Genomic DNA, 16,340 nt, shown 5'->3' on the forward strand with positions numbered 1-16,340 from the left:
AGAGACTGAGTTAGGATGAAAGAGAAGATCAAACCATCAAATTTACACACTTTTCAATGAGTCACCAATCAGCGCGTTTATAAAGACAAGAAATTTAGAATGGCAAGGTCACTTAGGACGAATGGACGAAGACAGACCCTTGACACGAGTTGTGTGGAATATACCAAAGTGCAAAAGGAAAAGAGGTAGATCAAAAAAATGGTGGAGGGAAGAAGTGAAAGAAGACCTTTGAGGGAAAAACATCCAGAGCTAGACAGAAAAAGCAAGAGACCGAATGAAGTGTAGAGAAATTACAAGATGATGGACTTAAATGCTCTAATACTTCTAAATATTCTTGATTTTAGGTCTCTCCTGTTTGTTTTTTAATAATTTTTGAAAGATTGATAAAAAATTGACGTTTCGACTTGAGTCAAGTCGACATGGAACTAATTCTCCCAGTAATTACGAGACATTCAAATGTTTAACTCGCGCCGAAATATTTAAATGTTTTTTTGATATAAAACATTTTTGAATTGTTGGTTATTGAGACAGAGACAGAGACAGAGACAGAGACAGAGACAGAGACAGAGACAGAGACAGAGACAGAGACAGAGACAGAGACAGAGACAGAGACAGAGACAGAGACAGAGACAGAGACAGAGACAGAGACAGAGACAGAGACAGAGACAGAGACAGAGACAGAGACAGAGACAGAGACAGAGACAGAGACAGAGACAGAGACAGAGACAGAGACAGAGACAGAGACAGAGACAGAGACAGAGACAGAGACAGAGACAGAGACAGAGACAGAGACAGAGACAGAGACAGAGACAGAGACAGAGACAGAGACAGAGACAGAGACAGAGACAGAGACAGAGACAGAGACAGAGACAGAGACAGAGACAGAGACAGAGACAGAGACAGAGACAGAGACAGAGACAGAGACAGAGACAGAGACAGAGACAGAGACAGAGACAGAGACAGAGACAGAGACAGAGACAGAGACAGAGACAGAGACAGAGACAGAGACAGAGACAGAGACAGAGACAGAGACAGAGACAGAGACAGAGACAGAGACAGAGACAGAGACAGAGACAGAGACAGAGACATTAAAAATCTCACACCTGATGAAATCAAAACGTTTTTTGACATTTTTATCTTATCAGCATATAATTCGTTGCTTGGTAAGAAATTTTATTGGGTCTCAGACAAATCACCAATCGCTCAAAATCGCTTATTGAATTTAATAAAAATTATATACAGGGTGCAATTTTCAATACGATTGCCTAAATTGATTTTCCCAAAGTCGATCAATGGAAATTTGAACTTTTTTCACATTTTTAACAAATGCATTCTAACAGTTTTTGATCATTTTTCAGGCTGAACGGTATTTCATTTATTGTAGTCGATTTCTGAACAGTTTTCAGCACATTTTCGCGACATGTGACTGTGTTTAGAAGATTTTTTGTTTATTTAAATTTTTTAATTGAAATGATTTGGATTTTTAATCATTATTTTTGATAATTATACAGTTTTTGACATTTCTGTATCAAATTTTGAACATTTTTCTTCTCTTAGCAATTTGGAATTGATTTCACGTTGCAATGATTTCAGGAGAGACTGCAACAATTATGGAAGAGTAGCACTGAAGATGGAGTAAATGTTACAGGTTATGCAGTGTGGAGTTTTTTAAATAATTTCGAATGGAATAAAGGATATACGTACGCTTATATTTTCTTCATATTTAATTGAATTTAACATTTTTGTTCAGTGTAAAATATGGTTTAAACGCTGTTAATTTCGATGATCCCCTTAGAATTAGAGAACTAAAACTTTCTTCTGTGATGTATAGGAATGTTTTGACACATAAAAACATACAAGGGGCTCACAAAATATATTAAGATTAATAATAATGATATAAAATATTTTTAATAATTTTCGGTATCGGGAACCTCGTAAATTGAAAGGATAGTACTGAAAGAGGTTCTCCAGCATCAACAACGATCTTCGGGGACAAGTTGATAGGGAATTGATGGATAGGTCAGATCCAGCAACTGCAGAGTTTATAAGAAAGTTTATTATAGAAAATTGCTTCATAGTAGTCGTAGTGCATCGTAAAAAATTTAGAAAACAAAACGAACTTTGTAAGTACTATAGTTTATTATATTTTTTGGTCAACTTAACAAATCACCTTGTAAACTAATAAAGAAGCGGATTTGAAGGACGCTGTGTATGGTAGAAGTATGACTCAATCTGTATAAAACTGTGGTGAATAAAATATAGTCTAGTAAAATTAAGTACGTTTAATTAACAGACATCTGTGTAGAACTGGTACTACACAATCAAAGCAAGGTATGATTTATGTTCTTTAAGTACCGAGGACTCCATTATACATTCTTTGTTAGATTGTTATAGCAATTCTTCAATTTTTTGTAGTTTTTGTTTTATTGAATCTTAAAAAAAACGCACGATAAAACAGGAAGCTTGTTTATTGTCAACATATTTGATAAAGCATTGCATATCACGTTTAATCTGTTGAAATCGTGTTTCATTTCAATTAATAAAATTGTTTTCAATTTTTGTATTTTGAAACCTGTCACATTATTAAATTAAAATTGTTCATATACCTAAACAAGGAATAGAAATGTTTCCGTGTATTAGAGAACTTGTTAGTTTTTTAACAATAATTAGCTCAAACTGAGAAGTCAGAATACATATAGTACATCTGAACCAAAAATAGACCCGTTTATTTCATTAATAGAAGAAATTAAAAAAAGGTTTTTCAAATGTAAAAGTTATAGATTTAAGTCCAATTAAAATATTTGATTGAAGAAAATTTAACCTAACCTATCCTAACCTAACCTAACTTAAGTTATTCTAATCTAACTTAACCTAACCTAACCTAACCTTACACAAATTACTAAATTTTTATTTTATCTACTGATTTTTCGTAAAAATAATGCATTTGCATACTTACTTTTTTCACAGAAACTCTTTTGAGCATGCGTTAATCATCATGGCTTTTCACACACAGATAGATCTTGATAAGATCTATGGAACAAAGCTATCCATGGTTCTATATATGTTAATAATGGCCCAGTATCTCCGAAAGTAAATGTTTTCGCATAATATAGATTTGATAAAATAATTTCTCGTAATATGAATGTATAGAGTTTCATGATGATCGTTGTGGGGTGGCTTATCATACTTTTGTCTTATAGTCTACCTCTTTATGAAGAGGTGGGGGAGAGTTATGAAAAATTCTCGGTGTTGACTAATTTCTTAAGATATCCCGAGATGTGTCGACATGCGGTTTTTCTTATTTTAAAGTTGATTTACTTCACTTTTGAAATGCTACTTAAAAAAAAAAACACAATATCTAAAATACATAAATCAACGTCGCCTCGCATTCTCGTTGCTTTTACACAACTTCACAAAATTGTAAAATCAAAATTTTTCAAAATTTATCCTATTAATGCCACTTAATATACACTAATCGATTTCTTCAAGAAATTCGGCGCATTTTTAGTCTAACTCTTCAAATAAGAAATAAGAGATGGGGGAGAGTGGAATCCTTGTTATGAAAAAGGCGATGTTTCATATATTCTAGCTATTGTGATTTTTCTTTAATAATTTTTACATAAACATGAAAGTTTGAATATGTGATTTAAAAGTAAACTAAATTAACATTAAAATAGCGAAAACCGCATATCGGTATTTTTTTTCTGTCTCGAGATATTTCAAGAAATGTGTCAACGGTGGGATTGCACCCATATCATATGGTCCTAAATCGTGATTGTTACAGATTTTGATATCAGAGTGAATTATTGCAACTGGCTATTGAATATGATATACGACTATCTTGAAATACTTTCACGATTTTTGTGGCTAGATGACGCTACGTTTCTTAGTAATGATAGAGTAATTCTCCATAAACCTAACCTAACATTAGGGTCGTTGGTCTCTAAATGTGTGGTGCTGGATTCTACACCAACAAATATATTCAGACATTTTACCTTGTTGGTAAGAGATTTTAGTCCTCTATTCGGCAATATAAAGTTTCACTTCTTGACAATAACCGAGGCGATTTTGGAATTCTCGTACAACATTTTGTATGACCTCAGGGGTTATTTTGTTAATTTCTTTCGTTATCTTGGATGTAGTAATAGAACAAGAACTGAAAATGAAGTTTATGAAATAATAACTACCCTGATCAAGACGTAGTCTACAGTTAGTAAAATTGATTAACCAGGTACAAATGGTCAATTTACTGATGTTAGATGTACTTCTAGAGATTGAGGAAAATTCTCATAAAACAACTCGAGAACTTACCGCCAACAATTATGTAATAGTCCATTCATTTTAGGGTCTCAGTTTTGGAATTTGAGATAATCAGCTGGAAACTCGTATACAGTTTCATTTTGACGATTTAACAGTTGTCTCAAAATGCTCATATTATCTCGTGTCTGCGTCGTAAGTTATTCGAAGTCAAAGGTCGCTAAAATCGTTTTTTTTTGCAATTATCTTCGTTTCTATGGCTCCAATTACTTCAACATTTCTTATGAAAATTGAAGATAAAAAATTTGCCTCAACTTTTGTCTCAGCTTTTTTTTCTGTACGCTCAAGCCTTTTCCAGATATAGAGCGGAGAGCACTCAGCACTCAAACATATATACTGTAATACAAGGTCAACTGTGATTCTCGATGAATAATACCTTGTTACTAAATCATATCATTCAAATATTATCAACAATAAATAATTTGTATTATTTATTAGTTAATACATTGTATTGAATGTTGGAATAAATCAAGTAAATATAATTTAAGTCAATCTTTATTTAGTAGCTGTACTTTTGTTACAATTAAAATTGAATGTACATTTAAATTCTTCAAAAATATGAAGTTCAAAAATATTAGTTTTTCTTTATCATTATCATCTCCTGGGAAATTGAAAATTTCAATTTCATCTCCTTCATCTTCGTTTACCTGCATGATTGTCTCCAAACCTTCTAAAATTTCTGGATCAAATGCAGTTTCTTACTCGGGATCGTCTTGCAATACAACAGCATCAAGACAAGCTTGCCCATTGCATTGTCCACAAGCTAAAATGCATTGCAAGCCCAATTTTCTTCATCCGCAACATAAACCACAACCATTCTTACAATTAAAAAATATTGTACTGAGTAATTCATCTAGAGTTGGTGGTAATAGTGTGGTTATTGGCTGCAGAAACTCATTTTGGAGTACCCAGCCCCATGCTTTAGGTCCGCATTCGTATTAAATGATAAATAATACAAATTATTTATTGTTAATAATATTTGAATGATTTTGTAACTTATACAAGGTATTATTCGCCGTGATTCGCGGTTGACTTTGTACTATTGTATATATGCCTGAGCGCTGGGTGCTCTCCGTTCTCAATCTCGAAAAGGCTTAAGCGTATAGAAAAAAAGTTGAGACAAAAGTTGTGGCAAATTTTCTCATCGTCAATTCTCATAATAGGTGTTGAAGTAATTGGAACCATCGAAACGGAGATAATTGCAAAAAACCGATTTTCGTGACCTTTGACCTCGAATAATCTACAGACTTTTGAGACAACTTTTAGATCATCAAAATGAAGATATATACGAGTTTCCAGCTTATTATTTCAAATTCCGAGGTCGACCCCTTTTTTGCCTAAAGTGACTGGACTATAAGTAACTCATCCATTTTGCATAAATAACAATACCACCCTTACAAAGTTCAGTTGGTTCACGAGTTAAATGAATATGATAGAAGGCAAGAATTCTGTGAATTGATGATGGACAGATTGAACGCAGATTTGCTGTTCATAAACAAAATAATTTTTTCTGATGAAGCGACGTTTCAGTTAAACGAAACGGTTAACAAACAGAACTGAAGATATTGGAGCACTGGATGTGTGAGGCTCATACTCAATATCTTTAAAATGTGAACGTTTGGGCTGGTATCATTAACAATAAAATTATTGGCCCTTATTTTTTTGAGGGTACAGTTAATAGTGAGGTTTATCTAGATTTTTTTATTAACTTCTCAGTGCCTACATTACAAAGACTTCTTGCTCATGTTAATCATCCAAGTGAGATAGACGGATCCATTTACTACCAACTAAAAGGAGATCCGATTGATTTTGGACGTTCAGTTAGAAATTATTTAAACGAGTATTGTCTACAATGTCCCCGAAACTGGATAAAATTCAAATAATTTTGGTTTTTAATTATTTTATAGTAGCGTACCTAAATTTCTGAAAATATTTTTCACGTGTTTTTCGGGGTCACTTTTGTTCTATTTAAGCTATTATATAATCCTATCCTCAGATACAGCCGATGGTATACTATTCAAGGTTTTTTTTATCATTAGTTACGGTCTTTTATCAATCAGTTTTAGGGCGATTTCAATTTCACAATCCTCCAATCTGCTGCGATTTGAATACGTGTCAATAAACATAATACAGTTTAATTTTTAATATACTCAATTTCAATAACACTTTTCACTAATGAGAAATAATATATTTGGTAATTATTTAGTTTAGGTTGCATACGTCCGATTTCCTCGAAATCGGCCCTAATCCTCTCCAACATCAAGTATTTGCAAAATATCAATTAATCAAGATAGTGTACATTTTCCAATGATAAAACTTTAAAAACTATGTGAAGGAATATTTTCCGCGTTCAATTCAAATTTGCAATAGGATTCGAAGTAATAACAAGCTACGATAATTTATTAACACACTTTTTGGTAATTAACTAGATTAGGTTACACCCCTCCGATTTCGTTAAAATATATGAATTGTAAAGAAGTTTTTGCAGCTATATTATGTGTAGTTTTTTCTTAGGAGCGTGGCAGGTAAAAACCAAAATTCCGAGCTTTGGAATACTTATGTATTCATTGCCTGGGAAATAATTAATTAATATTTCTATCAAAGTCAATTTGAATATTGAATTCCATGAGTTTAAAAATTTTTAAAAGTTTAATCTTAATCAATTGACGATGAATACATAAGTATTCGAAAGCTCGGAAAATATATTGACGTTAGTCCACTTTGGTGTTTCCTTGCCACGTTCCCAATAAAAAACTACTCATATAAATCATCCCTTCAGGTACATTTTTGCGTTTAAAGAATCAAATAATTGTAATTATTATTCAGTGATTGTAATATTTAAATAATTCGTTGAAACCTAACTTAACCTAACCTACATATTTTTCTACAAAATAAAATCCAATCACAAGCAGGGGTTGCTGTTATCGAAAACTCTTCCATGGTTTTTTCTTGATGAGGTGGTCGACAATAAATAAAATAAGGGATGTTTCTACATACAGTTTGTATATCTATTTCATTTATTGTCGACCACCTCATCAAGAAAAAATCATGGAAGAGTTTTCGATAACAGCAACCCCTGCTTGTGATTGGATTTTATTTTGTAGAGAAGTATGTAGGTTAGGTTAAGTTAGGTTTCAACGAATTATTTATAGATTACAATCACTGAAAAATCATTACAATTATTTCATTTCTGAAACGCAAAACAGTACTTAGCTGAAGGGATAATTTCCGCGCCCAACATATATACATCTAATTTTTCAGCATAATTTTCTCTATAACAAACTAAAATTTCAACGAAATCGGAGGGGTGTAATGTAATCTAGATAATTACCCACTTTTAAGTACCTCAACTATTTTGATTATTTCATAAAGTGAGTCTATTCTCAGAAATATTTGTCGTTGTATCGCGTAAAAGAAAACAATTAATTTCTTGTATTCCTACATTTTGTTCGCAACTGTACTTTTATGAGATTTTAACGTAATTGAGTGAAAGCCTTTATATATTTAGATAGGCAATAATAACGATGATAATAGGTGGGTAATTTATAATGAAAAAACCTTTACAATGTAATTCTCTTTTAACATCTATTCAACAAACTGTTTTTTATTAATTTCAGTTTTCTTTTTTGATTTATACAGAAGAAAAAAAAACTAATAAACATAAATAAATATTCATATCATTTCAAGTTCGGTTTTTTATTATCATAATCTTGATCAACCCCCACACCAGAATCGGAGTGTTCATGATAATTTCTATTGACATTTAAATCTTTTATAGAATTAAAACCATTAAAGTTATTAGCAGTATAATAACTTGGTTTTAATGGTTCAGGAAGTCCCATTAGGCTGTTACTATTACTATCTCTATCGGTATACGAGAAATTCGTTAGAGCTTCATTCATATAGCTATTGACATGATGATTATAGTGAAGAGGTTGTTGGGATTGTGATGATAATGAACCGGAGTCGATTTTCGAAGAGTTACTAGGCCGTAACTTTACATGTTTACTATAATTTGTTTGGACTACTGTGTAAGGAATTTCTTTTAATTGTAGATCGCTCATTCCCACCGTGTCTATCAAGTCGAATTCTAGATGTTTTTTCAATTCGTTAGACATCCATTTTGGTTCCGACGGTGACCTAGATCGCGATCTATGCTTTCGATGTCTGTTTCTTCTACCGGTACTGTTGTAATTTGGCGGATTCGATCTACTTTCGTTATTCCTTCTACTACTCACAACTGTTGCTTTTTGAATACTGTTGGGGTTATTGTCATTTGCAGCCGCGTTTCTTTGCACTTCTTGCCATTGTAATCCCGAATCCACCAATTCATAGTAACTTTCCGATTTGCTTCTCGATCTGGATTCCGCATATTTATTATGTTCGTAATCAGAGCCGTTATCTTTTTTGCTGCTTCGAGATTTTCTTCTTCGATGTTTTCTTCTCGACTTGGAGGAACGATTCGAATGTTCGCTTTCATTATCGGAGGTTCTACTTCTGTGTTTTCGCTTCTTACAATTTCTGGAATCGTTCGAACTTTGGCTATCTACTGATGATGATCTGTATCTAGCTGATCTAACGGAACGTGGACTAGCTGGCGCCGAGCTGTTGTAAAGACCTTTGGAATGCGGTTGAGACCAAGGAGCGCTTCTAGTACTTCTCGGCGAGTCAAATTTTTTAACGTTAGATGAATTTAATGTAGAATTATAGTTACCTTCGAAATTATCTACAGGTAGAGGTAGAGATATATGTTTAATTTCTTGATGGTTCGTTTGCCTTAAAGGTTCCGAAAACGCACTGTCGTTAGCAACCTGAGATCTTCTGGAAAATCTTCTCGATGGTCTTCGAGAAAACGAAGGAGGTTGCCTTAATTTCATTTGAGCATCTCGTACTGCTTGTTTTTCAGTTCTTCCACTATATCGAAAGCGAGAACCCAAAGCAAATATATCGGGACTCGTAGGAGGCACTTGCACTAAACGGAAAAACGAATGGTGTTCTATACAGCACTTCCACAAATGTTTACAGGCTGATTTTGAAGGTGTTTCGAAACCGTAAGTACACTCATCATTATTTTTATCAGTCACACGAAGCATAAAATATCGTCCCTTGAAATAAATTTTAGTAATGCGTGGCCAATAGTAATTACCGACCGTATTTTTATTTCTTAGCACTACAATACCACCGGGAGTTAGTCCCAAGAAGTATTCAACGTGATCTTCACCGAGCACTGGATGTAAATCAACACCGTAATTTTCTAACCACTTCACTTTGTCCAAATAATTTAACTCTGCTTGTGAAGGCAGTTGACCCACTAAAGTTTGATGTAATTCTGCTATACGCATCTCTAGTTCAAGACTTTGGTTGGGAAGGAATCTGAATTCCGAGACATATCCAGCGCTGTGTCTTCTCGGATCGTAATCCCCTAATTCTGATTGTAAAATATAAGCGCAAAGTTCAGCTGTTAAATCGAAGGGAACCAATAATCTTCCCTGCAAAACATCTTGCTTCAATTGTAAGAAGAATTGATATCTCGTGATTTCTTCTAGTAACTTACAAGGATCGGCTGCGTAAAATTTCACTCCAAAATAAAAAGTATAAGGATCTGGGCCTTTAATTTGTTTATTGAGCTTCTTAGTCGGGTCCAACCAGTGAGTTTGCCCATTTTGATCGAGGAATCGTAATCCGAAATATGCTGTTTCTAATAGATTCAAATGACGAAAAACCACATCCAAAAGCGCTTGTCCATTACTATTATTTTGTAGTTCGTGCACCAATTCGGTTTCATCCAAAAATACTATCTTACAATGTACCGAGTACACTTTATTGCAGAAACAATCCATTATTCACTGAAAATATAACAAATATTTAAAATATGAATATATATTATGTTATGACTAATAGTTTACCTTTAAAAGCAAGTTCATATTTTCAATTACGTTTAGCCTTGTATATTGGTAGACTACGAAGGGCAATCACCTCTGAGAAGTTCACTAGTGGTTCAGTGCACACTGCATACTGAAAAGAACTATTTTGACTACGTTATACCAACGGCAAATGATGGCTCGCATTGTCTTTGGTTCCCTTTCCACTTAACTCATGACTATGTTCTAACAGGTGATATAAACGTGTGGTAGTCGTTACCCTGTATCCGTTTTTAAAAATCGCTCAGTTCGTTATTCAATTACCGTCTCGAATATAAACGGACGATATATTGTACATACAACTGTATTCGATGACTGGTTCTGAACTAACACAAAATTCGGTCTTATTCCGCCGTACCATGGCAGCGGTACCTCTCCTGTAAGAGATACGTACTCGAGAGAACGGAGATGGAATACCAAGAATAGGCCAGTAGTTTAATTTTAATAAGTTTTTTCACCACAGTAAATGTCTGTTACAAAAGCATACTTGGAGCGCTGGAAATAAAGTTGTTAAAACTAATATTCTAGAAAAAATTTTAAAATTTTAGATTTTCGGGAATAATTTTCGTAAATTGTTTTTTTCAAATGATTACATAAAATAACATATCTCCAATATATATATATATATATACAAGGCTATACATTCTATCGATAATTGTAGCCGGTCAAATTGAGCTCTTTCGATACTGTATTTTTTACCCTATTTAATTACAGATTATCACATATTTTTGCAGCTTCGACTATTGTTCTCCATTTTTTCTCTGTCCTGCATCTGTTTGTTCCATTCACGTACTCCCAGATTTTCTATATCTTGCACAATCTGATCTTCCCATCTATTTTTTGGTCTATCAGGCAATCTTTTCTCGCTCGGTCTCCATTCTGTGATTTTTCTAGTACCTTGCGGTTTTTCTTCTTCTTCTTCAACGTATTGTAGGTCTTAGGACTGTAGTTTTCAACTTGTCATCCTTGAGATGTTGATGTCCATAAATCCATTCATCTTTTTGGAGGTCTTCCTAAAGATCGTAGTATCCCTGGTTTACCGTCTCGTGCGATCTTTGCTAAACTTTCTCTGGTCATCCTGTCCAAGTGTTCGTTCCAAGCTCTTCTGCGTTTACGTCCTCATCTGACTATGTCTTCCAACTCACATTCATGTCTTATGTCTGTTTTTCTCTTTTTGTATTTTAATGTGTAACCGCATAATATGCCGCCTTACTGAAATGTTTAAACTACCTTTGAAATTATTGAATTTTCAATAGATCTTTTTCTATGAGTATAATAAATGTTTTCAAGTTGTAGTCCACGGTATGTTGAGATATTCTTGATTCGGCGGAAATGGTTCGGTTACTTTTGCCTTGACTGTGAAGACTTGAGATTAAAGCACGAGCTTTAACCCATAGTTCCTTGGTTTTACTCATTTTTCAATCTTACAAATCTAAATTTGCGAGAACAAAAACTATTCGTGTACGAATTTCTCAAAAAGTTGTCACGATTGTCACACGTTCTTGCGTCTCACAAACTAACTGGGACTAAACTACAAGCGTAAATACAGAAATTTTGAAATTTAGTTAATGGATTATGAGGTGGGCAAAAACTTTTGACCTTTAGTGTATGTCTTCCAATCATTTTAATTACGTCTTCGACGTAACCGGCCTAAAAGCCATAAACGAGGCCAGCTAGGGTGTTATAAAATCGTTTAAATAAAAGTGTAGCTTTTTATCAGAAAGTGTGTACCATATTTTTAATCTCATGAATGTCAACGAATGGAACTAGGATTAATTTAAAAAGTATCAGCAAAAATTTGAATAATAAATTTATTCATCAATTAATACCCTATAATATACCCTATGAATTATTGGGAGAAAATGTGTTATTTCTTAGTTTGGTATATATTTCAACTAGAATCTTAAAAAAATGCTATAACACATTATTTATTGATTTTATGCTGTACCATATGGGCAACTAAGAACTGCCTCGGTCATATTTCAAGAACAGATCATATTGCAGCTTCAGAAAACAAAATACATATAACAAAAGTTGCCCTGGGAAACACGTGGAAATTATTTCAGAATTTTAGATCTACCACTAAAGGGCGTATTTGAAAATATAAAATTGAAAGAGCAAAATTTTTTAAAATATGTCCTTTCAAGTCGTACTTTATATACAATAATCGAATTCTTAAATAAATTTTGTACATTTTTTATTTAAAAAATTATATTCTAGTGGGGGTGAGTCGGAGCCTTGTTATGAAAAATTCTCGGTGCTTACACATTTCTACACATTATTTTATATTCCTTAAAACATAGAGCTATAGTTTATTTTAGAAAGGTATAGAGTAATAAAACCTCATTAGGTATGCAAAGGGAACACAGAGTGACCCAACGAATATTTAAGCCACTTTCATAGTTTGGCATTGATTTCATTGTGAAATTATTTTTCTTTTTATCAAGTGCAGGTAGTACCAACCGGTTTGGGGTCAATTTATGTGTTTAGCCTATTGTTATTCATTCACAAACACTGAAAATAGTGTGCCAAAGGCGTGTCTGTAAGATATTCGTAAAAAGGAAAGAATTTTATTTTAACAGAATAAAACTAACAGAGGGTTAAACGTATATCTGTTAAACACAAAACGTGACTGTATAATCTACTACCTATGTAATCCCTACACAATATTTTAAGCCCTACACCTATGGTCGACACCGAAATTGAGCCGAACTGGACGGAATTCCCCATTTTATTATTCTATACCTTTCTGAAATAGACTATAGATCCACAAGACTGCTGATTTGTTACCAGCAAAATCCAGGTCGAGATATAAACACGAGTATTTTTGTAGAATGGCGATATCTCAAAAAGTAATTATATTCCTTTAGTTTATTTTGCCTAAAAAGCCATGAATATGAATTCCTAGGTACTAAATGTAGAATAATATCTATTGGCCAAAGTGTTTGAGATCTTGAGATGTATATTAGAGCCCTGAAAACTTATATACGTAAATATGCAGATCTACTGCCTAAAAATATGAACAGTGCAACCCACGATTGAATTCGGAAAACCAGCGAAAATTTTTTGAACAAGATGAATGTTTTAAGTATCTCTAAATAACTCAAACAGCACTCGTATTACAACACGTTCTGAGTATGTTCACTGTTAAAAATGTGAAACTTTATGATAGTAACGTCAGAATTGTCATTTTCACAATATCCACGGGCGTAGCCAATGAGAGGGTCTTGGGGGCTCAAACCCCCCCCCGAAATTATCAAAATATTACCTAATATACCGAAAAAATGCGAGGAGTGGAGAAAGTTGAATTATTACATTTGAATATATATTATATAGTTGCGCCTTTGAATATATATAGTAGAACCTAGCACCACCTTTTGATGAGAGGCAGACGCAGTTGCAGCCGAATTAGTGGACGTTGCGCACAGTAATGCCATCTATAGTCGAGTAGCCGAAATATTTTGTATTGTATGAAAAACTTGCGTTTTTTCTCGATTATTTGCCACGCACCTCGTTCGGAATGAGCGAAGCTTTGTGGAAGCTTCTGAACGGCTGTTGGGCGCATGTAGTAATTTTTCCGATGAATATATAGATATTATATTTCATGTAAGTATATTTTTGTTGTTTTATTTACTTCAAACATGTGGCAATGTCTCAAAACCTAAGTAGCAACCCTCGTATTATTTCAATTAGAGAATATTGAGAGATAGATTTATGGATAAGTAATCAGGAGTTCATCTCTCTGATCAGAGTTTGTATAAATATGTACATAAAATTAAATATGTTCAATTAATAAATTACAAAAATGGAGCAGCATCCGGTGTGACAAGCTATAACAACACCTTACTTGGTGACTTTGAAGTGAAAAAAACATAATCACGCGAATCATTAAAACTTCTCTACAAGTTAATTATATCCTGTCTCCAGAAATAATAAGAGCAAGTTTATATATTTTTACAATTAGCACATACACATGACGTAACATTCCAAATAAAAGAGATATCACTTTGTACACCTAGGTACGTTTATTTGTGGAAGTAATTATTAATTTGATTCAGATATTTTGCTACGGATCAATTCGATTTTATTACAAATAAAAATTTTGTATTCAAACGTAAAATTACCAACTGATAATGACTAAGGTGGTTACTATTCGGATAACTGTATCTATATTTTTTGTTAACGCATTTTATATATTTTTTTGTTTAATAAATTTAAATTAAAATTGCTATTGTTTAACTTCTTTTCAATCATTTTGACGCAATAATAAGAAATGTGTAGTAATTTTGATCGATTTATTTATAATTATATTATTAGAAAATTATATCTCTCGTTAAGCAACAACAACAAAAAACAATGCTGGTTTTCTTAACTTTTAATTTCTGATTATTTCTCGTAGATAAACAAAACTTCTGTTTTTGAAATAGTTTTGGACAAAAAAGAAATATACTCATCAAGAAGATAGGAAGAAATTGAAAAGATGGTAATACCCTAGGCTAGTAATACTGGACGTAAAATTACGCATTTGTATTACAAAACAGAGTAAAAATTGCTATGTCGGGTATACGGCAAATTATTATTCATTTTAAAATGTAATGTATAATTATGTATTCCGTTCAGACGTAACTTGGGGCTGAGGTTTCTTCTACAATGGTCATTTTACTGTTTGCCGTTGTCTATACACGGAATATACAAGGAATATACACGGAATACCATTGTGTACAATGTAATCGAGAGGTGAATATAAAAGTACCACACTAACTGCCATCTTATATTTTATTATATAGTAGTTACTTGTTGTGTTTATTATTGTAACTAGAAGATGATTAACAGGAAGTCGACGTTTATTTTATTATGTCCTCTGATTTAAATTGACAATTTATGTTATACCAGAATCGACGCCTATATAGTGAAATTCAGTTCCATAATCTATTGAAGAAGCTGTTTTCGTAAGGAGCAATATCAAAATTTCACTTCACTAACAAGAGCGTAGAGGAAGGGCCCGAAATATATTTATTTGCAACACGTTATCCCTTTCAAAACACTCTTCATTGTAACTAAAGCAGAACCTCTTCCATCCACAACCCTTCTAATCCGAATACCTTTGTAATCGGAACACACCACAACCGCTCGCTTTTTTATTTTTCACGCTAGTTACTTACCGAAGGTCGAGTAGGTGTCATACACATTTGTTATTTGTGTTTTTACACCATGGATTCGATGTCAAAGAAAAGAAAGCACGTTACTTTCATAGTACAGTGAACCAAGCAAATCACCTCGCAATTTCAAAGACCTTCATGGATTAGTTTGAAATTTTGACAGAAGATCAAAAAAGATGCAAATAACAAACCTGATTTGGTGTCAATGTATACTTCTACCCCAGTGGTGAATGCCACCCTTACTCGGGGGTGGAAATTTAAAACTTCAAAATAACACTGTGGGAATCGATAGAGAATTGATTTATATAAAGAAAATTAAAGAAAAAAACACGTTTTGCAACATTTTTTCACGAAAAATTCGAAAATTACGCATTTTCTGGAAAAATTATTCTTATCAAAATTAAAGTTTATAAAAAAAAAAGAAATTAGCTTAAATTAAATTTTTTATATAATATTCAGCAACTTATGGGAGCCATTTTTTTCTTTTTCGTAAATTTATGCAGAGATTTGAGCTCAAATAACGGAAAATCGATCAATTTTTCATAAAAAATTGTAATGAAATTTTTTAAAGTACTTTTTTAGACCTTTAAAATGAGTTTTTATGAAACCATCTAGATTGAAAATTATGTTAAGTGACTCGAGTTTGAAAAAAAATGTCGTAAATTTGACACCACGTGCGGCTAAATTGAAATTAATCGTAGCCCATGTAAAATTAACATTATTTGAGCCCTAACAACACGTTCCAAAAATTTGGAACGTATATTTTGAAAAAAATTGTTTAATTTGATATTTTTTTTCGATTTGAAAAAAAAGGTTATTTTTTCAAAATATCTCAGAAACTATTGGATCAACGAAAGAATTTTTTGTAATTAAAATTTAGCTTTCATCAAAATTCTCTGAAGAAAAGGGCCTAGAAGGGTTGCAACTCTCATGGTTGTGTGCC

At 32.9% G+C, this 16,340-nt stretch overlaps 1 protein-coding gene across 1 annotated transcript; it reads right to left on the reverse strand.

The window, feature by feature from the left end:
- Positions 1-7,876: 7,876 nt before the first annotated feature.
- On the reverse strand, positions 7,877-10,386 carry LOC130894426 (band 4.1-like protein 4). The gene is made up of 2 exons (XM_057801267.1): positions 10,224-10,386; positions 7,877-10,163 (listed from the first exon to the last, which is right to left on the reverse strand). Exon 2 carries the CDS (start codon positions 10,155-10,157, stop codon positions 7,995-7,997), a length of 2,163 nt encoding a protein of 720 aa, XP_057657250.1. The 5' UTR covers positions 10,158-10,163; positions 10,224-10,386; the 3' UTR covers positions 7,877-7,994.
- Positions 10,387-16,340: the final 5,954 nt, after the last annotated feature.

Source organism: Diorhabda carinulata, chromosome 5, assembly GCF_026250575.1.
Source record: "Diorhabda carinulata isolate Delta chromosome 5, icDioCari1.1, whole genome shotgun sequence".
NCBI classification, from domain to species: Eukaryota; Metazoa; Arthropoda; class Insecta; order Coleoptera; family Chrysomelidae; genus Diorhabda; species Diorhabda carinulata.